Source organism: Gossypium arboreum, chromosome 8 (genome assembly GCF_025698485.1).
Source record: "Gossypium arboreum isolate Shixiya-1 chromosome 8, ASM2569848v2, whole genome shotgun sequence".
Classification (NCBI taxonomy): Eukaryota; Viridiplantae; Streptophyta; class Magnoliopsida; order Malvales; family Malvaceae; genus Gossypium; species Gossypium arboreum.
In genome coordinates, this window is record NC_069077.1 from 29,816,304 (window position 1) to 29,830,321 (window position 14,018).

At 35.8% G+C, this 14,018-nt stretch overlaps 1 protein-coding gene across 1 annotated transcript; it reads left to right on the top strand.

The window, feature by feature from the left end:
* Positions 1-12,615: 12,615 nt before the first annotated feature.
* LOC108484890 (uncharacterized) lies at positions 12,616-13,017 on the top strand. Its single transcript, XM_017788775.1, has one exon. The coding sequence runs from the start codon at positions 12,616-12,618 to the stop codon at positions 13,015-13,017; it is 402 nt and encodes a 133-aa protein (XP_017644264.1).
* The last annotated feature ends 1,001 nt before the right edge of the window (positions 13,018-14,018 follow it).

The following is a 14,018-nucleotide window of genomic DNA, read 5'->3' on the forward strand; positions in this document are numbered from 1 at the left end:
CTAAACCGGGCTATTACACGTAGTTAGTTTTATCATTTTGGATATGGCATGTATAGGGACTTGGCCTTTTTGTTATGTGTCAGATTGATTAGCCAATATGTTGGCTCATGATGTTATTATGATTATTTTGTATATGGCCATGAGAGGTGGATCATATTGATTATCTTGGGTTGTAACCCTAATTATTGATACACGTATGCAAATGTACTTATGTTTCAATGTGGTTATAGTTGCTTATGGTTAATGAGTATGATGGATGACATGTATGTTGGGAGTATGATGGATGACATGTATGTTGGGCTATGAAATATGATTAATATGTTGGACAATAAATGTGGTGCAAATGTATAACTTGAAAATAGGTTGGTAATAATAATAGTCAAATATGAAATTGGTGTGGAATGCCATATGAAAGCATATTAGTTTGGATAGGTGATATGTTAACATTGTCCAGTCATGATTTAACCATGAATGTGTTTGCTTAAGTGATTAAAGGTGTCATATTGCATGTCATGAGGTGGATCTAAGTTTGAGAGTGCTTAAGGGTGGCAAATAGCTTGGAAGATAGCCTTAAAATTGTCCACACGGTTAGACACACGGGCATGTGTCTAGGCCTTGTCTGACACACGGTCTGTCCCATGGGCATGTGATCTGGCTGTGTGTCCCCTAAACCCTAATTATGCAAAATAGAATGCCCAGTAGTAAACAAATGGGCAGACACACGACCGTGTGTCTCAGCCGTGTGAAGGACAGGACCATAGGACATGGGCGTGTGCCCAGGCCGTGTGAAGTTTGCACTTAATTTTTGAAATTTAATTAGCCTCACGGCCTTAGCACATGGGCGTGTGACTTTGTCGTGTGACCTTATTTTCTTGATAACGCCATAGTCAGAAAGTTACACGGGCTGAGGAAACGGGCGTGTCCCATGTCACACGGGCGTGTGACTCTCCAAAACAAGAAAATTTTTTAAGTGTTAAAAATGTTCTAAAAGTTCTCAGTTTAGTCCCGAACCGTTTCCGATGTATGTTTCGGGTCTTGTAGACCCTCATAAGGGACAATTTGCATGTGATTGAAAAGTTTTGAATGTGGTTGAAACTTTATGGCTTGATTATGTTTGTTTATTTGTGTTTCAGTCTGGTAAAGCCTCGAACCCTGTCCCGACTTTGGATATGGGTAAGGGGTGTTACAACGTAAGCTTAATCATGTAACCAATACTTACAAAATAAATAAAGAATTTTCAATTCAGGCATCTGTAATTATACTTGCTTTCCCAAAGGTTAATCGATAACTACTCACAGCCTTTTAGCATATCAAAACCTTCACGTTGTCTTAAATTTAGATCTTTCTGCGACATTAGACACTTAATCCTTTTTTACCAGGAAATACGTGACATTTCCCATCGAACACACGAAGTCATCAAACTCACAACACAAACATAGAAGTGGCCATCTCTAAATCACTAGTCGAACAGTTCTTTTTAATGCGACTTTAACTGTCTGAAATACAAACTATCTCTTTACATTCTTGTATTAAAACATATTCTGGTCTGTTCAATAATACATCACTGAAAAATCACAAATTCTTTTCTCAATTCATACTGGACTCATAACTAGAGCTTTGGTTAATAATACTTTTAACTATTTCAACTTTGTTAACATGCACAGGTCATTCAATCTTTCATAAATGTGACGACTTTATCAGTCAGAACAACTTTAACTCATAATAACATCATTTGATTAGAATAATCCAATAGGCGTATCTCAGTATTATACTTTCTAGAATATAATTTCTTCATTTAGACTATCCGTCTATATACGTACTCATGAATACACATAATTTATTCCCTTAGTTGAGGACATGCTTAAATACATATAACTCAAACCACATCTAAACAAATCAACTTACTCTAATAAAAACAACTGGTTTGATTTTAACTATGGAATAATAACATATCACTATACTCTTTTCAACCTTATTAGCTCAAGGAAACAAATAGCTTGATTGAACTTATCGACTTTAATCAACTTACTTGAGGAAAGAGATCCACCATACAATTTTGAGCTTGTGCTCTCATCATTTATACCTTTGACGATGTCAATTCCTTTCATGAAAATTATAGAAAATCCAGATAACAGAATTACCACAGTCGTATGATCGATTTAGAAATACAACCATGATAGACATAGTTATCCTAAACCAAGGAACACACTTTAAAGAGGAGCTATGATTGATAATTTAAAAAATAAGAATGAGAGAAGAATCGAGATATAGAAATAAAAAATACGATGCCATACCAGAAGCCTGAGAATATAACTCACAAGGAAATAATGATGAAGTAATTTCTCAAAGAAAACTAGAAGAAAACAATACTTACCAGCTCTGAAATCCCATTGTAGCAAAGATAATACACTTTCTAAATATGCATATAAGACAAAATATCATCCAGTAAATACAAAAGAATAGTCTTACATAAGTTTTCACCATCAACTTTTATTCCAATCACACTAGAATAAAGTCCCAAAGAGAGAGATAAAATAATACTAATCATAAACCAACCAGGTTAACAGTGCTTTCGTCTAACATTAGAGTTAGCTAACATTATCACAACATAAGAATTTCATTAGAAGATGAACAACCACACACATATCTCTGAGAATAAGGAATGTATAGAATACACAGAAGAGGTCATCATAATCTACTCAACAATAATTGTTACACATAAACACCTTTACTGCTCAATTATCATTTCTCTAACTAATTCTGTCATCATAAACCCCGTATTATTCTGTTCACTAATGAAAATCATTTCGGGAGATATTTTGGTAATTAAGTACTTTAGACATCATGTCTGAATAAGTCAATTAGCTAAGACTAACTTCTTCTTTAACCATAACATTGCATAATCTAAATAATCTCTAAAACAATCTGATATCTCTTTTAGAATTGTTTTCACTTTCCAAACTATTCCCATCTCTGTAAGCTTTACTAATTATTTCAACACCAAACTCTTTAGTTCCCACTTATGAACTTATTGAACATAATTCTCATGAATTTTCGTCATAAAGCAACACTGGTAAGGGGGTGAGGTCGTAAAGCCTCTAACTCGACTCTCATAAATGCACACATATATCTTAGCATTCATCATCGACATCATATCATCACAATTATATAGTTCACTCCAAGCAAATTATCACACTTATTCATTTTACAAATGTTTTCTATCATCCATAATCTCAAGCAGCGAATTTACTTACTCAAGCTCAATATTAATATCTAATTAAATTCCAACAGTTAGCTTCAATTTTACTTACCAAAATTCATCAAATTAGAGAACGTCTTACGGGTTTGAGTATGTCATTTACTTGACACCATAGTCCAACTATGGTCTTATCCGTCAACTCATCATCGAACGATTGTACTCATTTCCTACGTTCTACTCAATTTGATATTTCAATTCAATTTTCATACTATTATAATATTTATGGTTCCATAACAAGGTCATAAAAAAATCATCAAATTATTTTTTAATTTAATAATCAAACATAAGATTCAACCAGATGAACATACCGATCACACTTATTCAAACAAGTGTACATAAACACACATTCCATCAATTTGTGTAAGTGTACTTTTCATATTCACTTAATCAAATATGTTGGGCGCATAACATCACATGAATACCAAACAAATATGGATGGTTTATCGCCATATAAATTTTCATTTCACTCCACATTTCCACATTTCTCAAATTTTAGGTATCTCATTTCGTATATTAACACATACGTATCATGAATTTCTATTCATACCTTTCTAAATTTCAACACATCGTAAGCACATTTCATTCATCTCAATATCATTTTCAGCATTATCGAAAATAGCTCGGTTAGAAGTCACCTCTGTCTTAACGAAACATGTAACGCCCCAAAATCTAAGTATTTATTTTGTATGTTGTGTTGCATAAATGCATGCTTTCTTCAGTGGTTAAATGTCCTAAGAAATGTTGGAGAAGTCTTGAGTTCAAGCCTTAGCATGTATAAAATGTTGTTTTTACTTGAATAAAACCCTTGACTCTAGACAGTAGGTTTTTAAATAATTGTAGAGAGATCATGTTATAAAAAGCCTACTGGTTTAGGGGATAGTGGAGTGTTGATGTTCCTAGGAGACTTGAGTTTAAGTCTTGCTACATGCAAAGTGTGTTTTGTTTTGCAAGTTATTGTGTAAGAGGTTGTATGGCAGTGGAACTCTGATGCTTGGATGGTTGGAGCATTTGAGTGGTGTAAGGGATTGTGTAGCTGAAATTTAGGAGGAGAAAGGGGGGATTTGGATAATGATCGGTTGGAGGACTTTGTGGAGAGATTTTAGGAGAAAATCAAGGGAATGTGAAGTTTCGGTTTTGGTAAGTTTTTGCACTTCTTTCTGGTTACTGCCAATAGTTTTTGGGGATTATTTTCTTTGGAAGCCGTTTAGTGCTAGATAATTTCTTTGGCTCATTCGGGTTAGCATTTTAGAGTTTTTTATTTCTCTTTCAATCTACTTTTCCTTTCCCATTGGCCAAATACCTCACCAACTCCTTTCTATTTCTTTTATTTCATTTTGGCAAGTACTCATTGATTCTTCTTCTTCCCTCTCTCAACCCTCTCAATTTTGTCCTTTCTTCACCTTGATCTTGGCTGAATACTATATCTTTCTCTCTCATTCAATCGTTCTTCCTTTGGCCGAATATTGTCAGGTAAGCCTTCGCCCTACTCCTTCCTCCTTTCGGCTTTTACTTTTTTGAGCACCATTTCCTTTCTTCTTCTTGTCCTAATCACTACCCCCTATTTACTATATCAAATCATTCCTCCCTCTTCTACCAATTTTCCTTTTCTTAAGCTATTGGTTCTGACCTACATGAATTGCTTCAGAGTGGTAAGTCTGTTGGTAAGGGTGGAAGTTTTGCCTCAAACGGCTGAAATTTGTTAGTTTGTATTTATTTTCTTAAGTTCCTAATATTTGGTCCTATCAATTGGTGTTTGGCAGCTACTAATCGTAACGAATGGGGTACATCTTTGGAGTTGTAGACCACATCTGTTTCGGAGTAGTAAGGTAAACAACATTGCTGTAAACAAGTTGTTTTTGGTTTGGGTTCAACCGTTACTAACATTATTTGTGGAATGATCATTTTTTTTAGATGTGATTCTTTTCAGGGGGTCGTGTACCTAGAATCCTAACAAGTATGTAAACACTGACCAATTGTAAATCGAAAAAAGCCAGCCAATATGACTATTATCGTTACACGGGGGTACGCTCGCTCGTGTGGTACATTGAACGTATAAGCATGGATGGTTGATCGTAGAGGCCATCATGAGTGATTTTATGGGGTTAGGCCGTTTTGGGCCACGTTGGGCCAAAATGGGCCATGTGGGCCGCACAGGCTCGTGGGCCCTACACGGGTAAACCACACAGATGAATGGAAAGTATTGGGCCAGGCTGTGTAGTTCACATGGCCAAAGCCAGATTTGGGCTTGTGGGCCATACGGGGGTGTGGGCCCACATGGGCCTGCATTATGGGCCTTAGGCCCATTTTCACTATTTGACTCTTAAGGTTGCACGGGTCACCCGAGACAACTGGTCAGTAAGCAGACCTAGACCCTAAAATTTATAAATGTCTGTTATGCTGTGACACCCTTAATGTGACCCTAGTCGAAAAGTGGTTTCGGGACCACAAAACCGAGTCATAAAAATAATTAACCGTCATACTTGATGCTTATTATATGTATATATGCATGTGTGAAAATTTCATGTTTGAATTTTGTTAATTGAAAGTGAATTTTATTAAATAGGACTTATGTGTGACACTTTTGAAATGTGATAGGTTAATCTATAAGGATCTATTAATGCATGTTAGGAAATGATTATACTTGCATGTCAAATTACCCAAAATGTTAGGTAGTGGCCGGCCATGCTATGGGTTAAAACATATTATAAACATTTTGTGTTAAAATGTTGTGTGAGAAATAATAAAATACTAGTTAATGGGAGGAGAAACCAAAGTTGTCTCAGCCTTGCTCCTCCATTGCCGTGACTTGAGGGAGGAAGAAGAAAGTTTGGTTGCATTAATTTTTGGCTTAGAAGATGGCTAGAAGGAGGAAAAACTATGATTTTAGCTAGTTAGGTAGCTGAAATTTCAAGTAACTCGGTAATCCATCGAAGAAGAAGAAGAGGGCTACAACAAAAAGAAAAATGGAGATCGTTTGCATGTTGAAGGAAACTAAGGATTTAGCTTGTTTAAGAGTTGTATCCTAAGTTGGTAAGTTTTCTAAGCTCCCCTCTATCTTTAACTTTGTTGTAAGAAAAAAATGATGATGGATTGTGGTTGGAAGGCATGAATGCGGGTTGTAGAAAAGAAAATCTCTTTGATTAGTTGTAAAAATTACTACTGTCCAATTTTGTGCCTTCGTTATGCTGTCCAAAATTTGAACAAATTAATGGTTCTATTTTCATGCCGATTAGGGGTTGATAAATTGAGTCTAATAGCTAAAATATTATGTTATTCTTACTAAGTTTCAGTTATTAGTAGTGACGTAACAATTTGACAATTAAATGCATAAATGATCTTTGAAGCTGCACTTGAAAACAAATTGTTCCAGCATGTAAATGCTGATTTGAATGTCTTTAATATGTGGGGAATTGGTCTCTGCATGTTTGAAATAAAAGAAAACAATGGTTGTTAAATATTAGTTTTTGTTGCTAATCGAATGGGTTTAATTCATTGTTCAAGGGGCTATAAATTGATGTTAATTAAGCTATTCGGATGGTCTAATAAAACAGCCTGAATGTTAAATAATGCTTGCTATCCAGATTGAAATTATGCTAGAAGGTTGAACAATTGTTGTTCAAATGGAATTTTGGAGTGTTTAATGGACCCCATGTTGCTAAAATTTACATGAATAGAAATTTCTAAGCTTAAATTTTAAGAATTTGAGTTGTGTGGTTTACATTGTCAAAGATGCATTTGGCAATTGATTATAATTTGTTAAAGGGTGTAAAGTATTGATAGTTCTAAATGGTACATAGTTAAATGAAGATGGAAGCTTGATAAACTTTTATTTAGAATGGAAGTTGGAGAAATGTGTATTGGGCCATGTTGTGATGAGTTGAATTTGAATGGTTGATGCCTTAGTTTATAAATGGTCATTAGATGAGTTTTAAACTTGTTAAAGTTTGATAATTTGGGGGTGTTAAGTTGGGGAAAACGTGTAATAAAAATGGGTTGATAATGTTTGTTTGTTAATTGATGCTTGCACCTTAAATAGTTGAAATAAAGCTTGCCGATTATGATTAAATGTTTAAATTGTAATGGTCATATATAGGTATATATATATATATATGCCTTATGTATGTACCATGTACACAAAAGGACATTCGGCAATATGATTAAATTCATGTATAAGGAAGCATGATAAATTAAGTGACTCTTTGCTTGTGAATGTGAATTAGATATAAATTAAATAAGCATGAAATCGAGTCATGGCATGTTTTATTAAATATGATACATATTGAAATCTATTGTTTTAGATATAGATTAAATGATATGTGATTGCCAAATGTGATTGTTAAGTGAATAATATTAGTTAAGTACTTAAGCAAATCTATTGTTTTACTTAAGCTTAAGAGCAAAGAGGATCAAAGTCGATAGGGAAAAGAGAAAGTAAGCGAATAGCCGTGGATATCTAGTCGTCGACCACTTCGAGGTAAGTTTTAAGTGATTAAACGTTGAGTAAATTCAATCATAATAGGACATAACGAGTTGATTTAATAAGATATGATGTGGCCATGATATGTCTTAAACTCAAATGGTAAGTTCATAAGTGTTTGGACTTGAAATTTAAGAGCAAATTGTAATAATTTGCTTAGGACGAGAGCGATAACGTGATTTTAGAAAATCACTATAAATTGTTGGTGTGGAATTATAGGCTGAATAAAATATGTAATCAAAGCATAATTAGTCTAATTTCTTATAAAAGAGACCGTGTAAGCAAAGAAATTTCCTATAAAGAGATATTTAAAGTTGTGTTAGACAGTGTCAGAATGACTCTGAAATCCCCTGTTTTGTTTTTAGAAAATCATTATAATTTGTACAAAAATGGTTATAAGATAAAATTTGTATGCTTAGAGTCCTTAATGAGTCTAGTTTCAAATGAAATCAAATAGAACATATTTTGAATTCTGTACAATGAAAAATTTGATTCGTAGTGAAGACTGGTCAGATTAGTCAAATAGTGAAACAGGGGAAACTTTAAGAAAAATCTGGTTTGATTGACCAAAACTAAAATTCTAAAACTTTTATGGATGGAAGATATATGAGTCTATATTCAGGGAAAATTAACGGCAATTGATTTTGAGTTTTGTAGCTCCAGTTATAAATAATTTAGTGACTATTGCTCAGGAAAACAGCTTGTAGTGAATATGTGATTTTGTTGTAAACATTGATGAAACTATTTGAGTTGCTTATAAGCTATTGCTGAAATTGATGTACAAGATAAATATATATATGTGTGGTAAGGCCGAATGGCTAGTGTGAAATATGTATGAGATATGTATATGTGGTAAAGCCGAATGGCTAATATGAAATATGTATGAGATATATATATATGTGGTAAAGCCGAATGGCTAATATGAAATATGTATGAGATATATATATGTGGTAAAGCCGAATGGCTAATCTGAAATATATATGAGATATATATATGTGGTAAAGCCGAATGACTAATGTGAAATATATATGAGATATGTATATGTGGTAAAGCCGAATGGCTAATATGAAATATGTATGAGATATATATATATGTGGTAAAGCCGAATGGCTAATGTGAAATATGTATGAGATATATATATGTGGTAAAGCCGAATGGCTAATGTGAAATATGTATGAGATATATATATATATATGGTAAAGCCGAATGGCTAATGTGAAATATGTATGAGATATGTATATTTGGTAAAGCCGAATGGCTAATGTGAAATATGTATGAGATGTGTATATTTGGTAAAGCCGAATGGCTAATGTGAAATATGTAGGAGATGTGTGTATATTGTGGCCGAATGACCAAATGTGAAAGGTGTGTATTATTAGATATTTGATGAGGCAAATGAATTACAAATATGACAGTCGATGTGAATGTTGTAACATGTGATTAAATGTACATGAAACTTGGAAATATATTCCGGGTAAGACCCGATGACTACATGTGGAGATTATGTCCGAGTAAGACCCGATGACTATGTGTGGAGATTATGTTCGGGTAAGACCCGATGACTACGTGTGGAGATTTTGTTCGGGTAAGACCCGATAACTACGTGTGGGGACTATTCGAGCTAAAGGTTTCTCTGAAGATTCGAGTAAAGCATAAGATTATACGACTTCACAAGAACAATTGGTAATAAATATGTTCAATGCGTTAAGTTGGTCAGGTATGTATTTTGAGATTATATTTAAGCTTGATTTGGACTAAATCACAAGGTCGTTATGTGATGCATATGTGAGTAAAGCAATAAGACTGTTCTATGATTATTGTGCATTTGGTCAATATGGAAAGTTAGGTGAAAATATGTAATGTACCTATGTTTATAAGAGATCACTATCAAGTGAGAATTTATCTGCCTATTATATATGATGAGATATGCATATTCGGTAAAGGGATGGTATGCCCGAAAGAAGAGTGAAATAAAAATACGAACAACTATGTTATAATTTGATTGTTATCTATTGACACTGCTTAAAACTTACTAAGCATTGTAATGCTTACTCTGTTTACTTTGTTTCCTCTGTTTTATAGATCTCATTTGGAAGCTACAGGCTCGGGGATCATCAGCAACTAGTCACACTATCACTATCCACTGTTTGGTACTACTATGTTTTGGATTATCTTATGGCATGTATAGAATAGACTAGTAGTTGGAGGATATTTTGGTTAATGTATATAAGCTATGCGAATATGACATCTTATGAATGTTTACTTTTATAAGTTTTTTTTAAAATTTTATCCCTGGTTGTGTCTAGCAATCATCCAATTGAATGATCTTTACTTCAAGAAAATGAAAAAATTTTTACTGTTCTGATATGAGTTTCAAGTCCGGTAATGCCCCTTTCCCTATTCCGGCGACGGATATGGGATAGGGGTGTTACATATGCCCTATAAGGTAAAATGACTATTATGTCCTTATGAGATGTATTACTGTATTGAGTATGCCATTTTATACATGTTGTATACATGCATGATATTATGACATGTTGCATGGGGATGTGTTATTATGATTGGAGGAAGTGTCTTTGTCTTGGCACTTCTGCTTTGCAATTTCATTAGTCTTTGCCACGGTGCTATTTTTGGTGTATACGGATGGATGGGCTGATTTTATCCCCACATGGTGTGTAGGGCTGGATGGAGTGGTGTGTAGAGGATAGTGGGTAGGATTTTTGATTTCATATCTATACAGTGACCGCTACTGAATTGGGCTAAGGCCCACACTGATTCTGATACTGTAATGGGCTAAGGCCTTAACTGAAATTAAACTATTATTGAAACGGGCTTAGGCCCAGATTGTAAATGCTTATTGTATGACTGACTGTTGTTAAGCGATTACACATTGAGTTTTCATAAACTCACCCTTCTATTTTCTCTACAGGTAATTCTTAGGCGAATCGGTGCTGTGAGGGACTCGAAAGTGGCCACACAGCCTCATTTTTTAATTTGGGTATTTGTTTTGTAATAAGGCCTCTTTAAGTGTCTATTTTAATTTGGGATTTATTTACCTTGATTCATATTTATTAGTAGTGGGTCACGGATTTTCAAAAAGATAAATGCTTTTCAAAATACAACAACTATGCAACATATTTTAAACGCTTCCACAACAAACATTGTTTTAAAGTGAAACAACAACCTAATATGATTAAAATTTTGCTTAAATGACTTGAGTTTTAACAATGAACAAGATATCCTAAATTTTCATTAAGATCACAAAGAAGTTTTATATAGAACGGATTTTTCAATGAAATTTTGTTTTTTTCGAAAAACATTTTGATGTGACATCGTAAATTTAGCCATAACATCTAGGCCGAGTTTGGGGTTTTATATTTAGTGGTATCAGAACCAGGTTGCAAAATTCGGCTGTGGATGTGGGTTTTCCTAGAAACATAGAATTTCCAAAAAAGAACTGTTTCAAATGGTTGGAAAGTATTTTGAAATGTTATTTCTGAATGTGTAATCTACCGAGTCTCCAGCACCAATTCTGTAAGTCTCTGAAATTACTGTCTGCTTAAATTGAAATACTAAGGCTACTGTAGGCAATAAATTATACCGAAATACTCTGTTCAGGTTAACCTAAAACTATAGTAAAGGCTGCGACCTACGAAAACAAAACTCTGAATTATTGATAAAATTTTCATAAGATATCCTGTAATAAACATTGGAACTGCAAACTGATGCATAAAATTTCTAATTTAGATAATACGCAAATCTATAATGAGCACTAGAGGTAGTCGTGGAAGGGGTACAAGAGGCCGCAACTGAGGCCGTGGGGGTGCTCGGGCTGAGACTTCGTCATCTGGTCATATGTGTAATGTTGAAGCTAGAGAGGTGGCGGCTTCACCTGTAACTGAGATTGGGTCTCACGATCATGCGGCTAGGGACGACGCACTGTCCCAAGCTATGCTACAGATTCTAGAGAGGGTCGCTGGGCCCAATACTGGTACTGTGGGCCGTGGGTCGATTACGGAATGACTCTAGTCTAATGGGGCTAAGATTTTTAGGGGTATCACTAGAGTTACCCCTAATGTGGCTGAATATTGGATTGAGGCCACAGAGAGAATAATTGATGACCTCGACTGCACCCCCAAGTAGAAACTAAAAGGTGCGGTGTCATTGCTGCGAGATGAAGCCTATCAGTGGTGGCTTACAATTAAAGAGGGTACTAAGCCCGACCGGTTGACCTGGGAATTTTTCAAAACTACTTTCTAGGGAAAATATATGGACGTTAGTTATGTGGATGCCTAGAGGAGGGAGTTTTTTTTGAATTTGATTCAGTGGGAAAAATCTGTGGCTACGTACGAGGCTGAATTTCTGCGACTTAGCTGCTATACGCGTAGGATTGTGGCTACTGAATATGAGCATTGTGTTTGATTTGAGGACGGCCTCAGAGATGATTTAAGTGTTTTGGTAGCTCCACAAAGGGAGCGAGATTTTGCTAAATTATTGGAAAAAGAAAAGATCATCAAAGATGTGAAGCGAGTTAAGCGCTAGAACTTTGAGAAGGACAGAGGTAGGAAAAAAGGGTTTGGGAGCCCTCAAGTTCAGTCATGAGGCCTAAGAAAAAGGCCAGAGTTGAGGGATTGGTCAGAGTTGGGGTCCCTGCTGCTGCTACTGGACCACAACCCTATAATGAATATAGGAGACGCCATCAAGGCGAGTGCTGGAAAAGGATTAGGGTATGTTTTAGATGCGGATCTTTGGAGCACCGTATCAACGATTGTCCACGGAGGCTTGAGCAAATGCAAGCTACTGGTTTGGGTAATGTACAGCTGCCAAGGGTTGTTAGCAGCCACCAAGAGGCCATGGGCAGGCCAGAGGTGGTAATGTAATGGGTCGTGGTCAGAGGGCACCGGGCAGAGGTACTGGTCGTACTGAGGCGAGGCAACCAGCTCTGGTTTATGCTACACGTCGTCGGGAGGACGGAGTCACCCCAAATGTTATCATGGGTATGTTCTTTATTCATAATGTACCTTATACTGCGCTGATTGATGTTGGGTCTACGCATTTTTATATCGCATACACTATGTCTGAGACTTTGGGTATAATGGTTGAAAACACTGCGAGTGAGGTTAATGTGTTGAGTCCATTAGGGCAATCAGTGAGAGTAAATAAACTATTTAAGGATGTATCTTTACAGGTTCAAGGAATGATCTTTTTGGCGAATTTAATGGAACTCCTTTTTGGAGAATTCGAGTTAATACTGGGCATGGACTGGCTGATTAAGCATTAAGTGGATTTGGATTGTGCTACTAAATGGGTGGTATTGAAAACTGCGAAGGGTGATGAAGTAGTTGTAATTGGGGAGCATCGGAATTATTTGTCAAATGTAATCTCTGCACTGAGGCCGAAAAATTGGTTCATAAGGGTTGTGAGGCATATCTAGCCCACATCGGTGTTTCTGATTTCGAGGTTTTTTCTGTTAAAGATATCAGAACAATTAAGGACTTTTCGAATGTGTTTCCCGATGAGCTACTGGGGTTACCTCCAAACTGAAAAGTTGAGTTTGGGATTGAGCTCCTGCCGGGTACAGCTCCGGTGTCTATTGCCCCTTATAGAATGGCATCGAATCAGCTAGTAGAGCTTAAGGCTTAAGCTCAAATTCAAGAGTTACTGGATCGAGGGTTCATCCAACCTAGTGTGTCTCCGTGGGGAGCACCGATTTTATTTGTGAAAAAAAAGGATGGATTCATACGTATGTGCATCGACTATCGGTAACTGAATAAATTGACTATTAAGAATAAGTACCCCCTATCAAGGATTGATGATCTATTCGATTAGTTTTGAGGAGCTTCAGTCTTCTCTAAGATTGATCTCCGATTGGGGTACCATCAATTAAGGGTGAAAGAGACTGATATTTACAAGATGGCATTTAGGACTCATTATGGTCATTATGAGTTCCTAGTGATGCTGTTTGGATTGACGAATGCACCAGCGGCTTTTATAGATTTGATGAATCGAGTGCTCGAGCCCTATCTGGATCAGTTCGTAGTGGTGTTTATAGATGACATCCTGGTGTATTCGAGAACTGAATATGAGCATGATGCACATCTCTAAGTTATTCTGCAGGTTTTGAGGGAGAATCGACTGTTCGCCAAATTTAGTAACTGCAAGTTCTAGTTACGAGAGGTAACATTTCTAGGCCATGTGGTATCTGCTGAAGGGATTCGGGTTGACCCTCGGAAAATTGAAGCTATTCTGGATTGAAAGCCGCCTAAGTCGATATCTGAGATT

What these genes read in the sequence shown, in the direction of transcription:
- LOC108484890 (XM_017788775.1), top strand. Translation starts at nt 12,616, where the DNA reads ATGGGTCGTGGTCAGAGGGCACCGGGCAGAGGTACTGGTCGTACTGAG.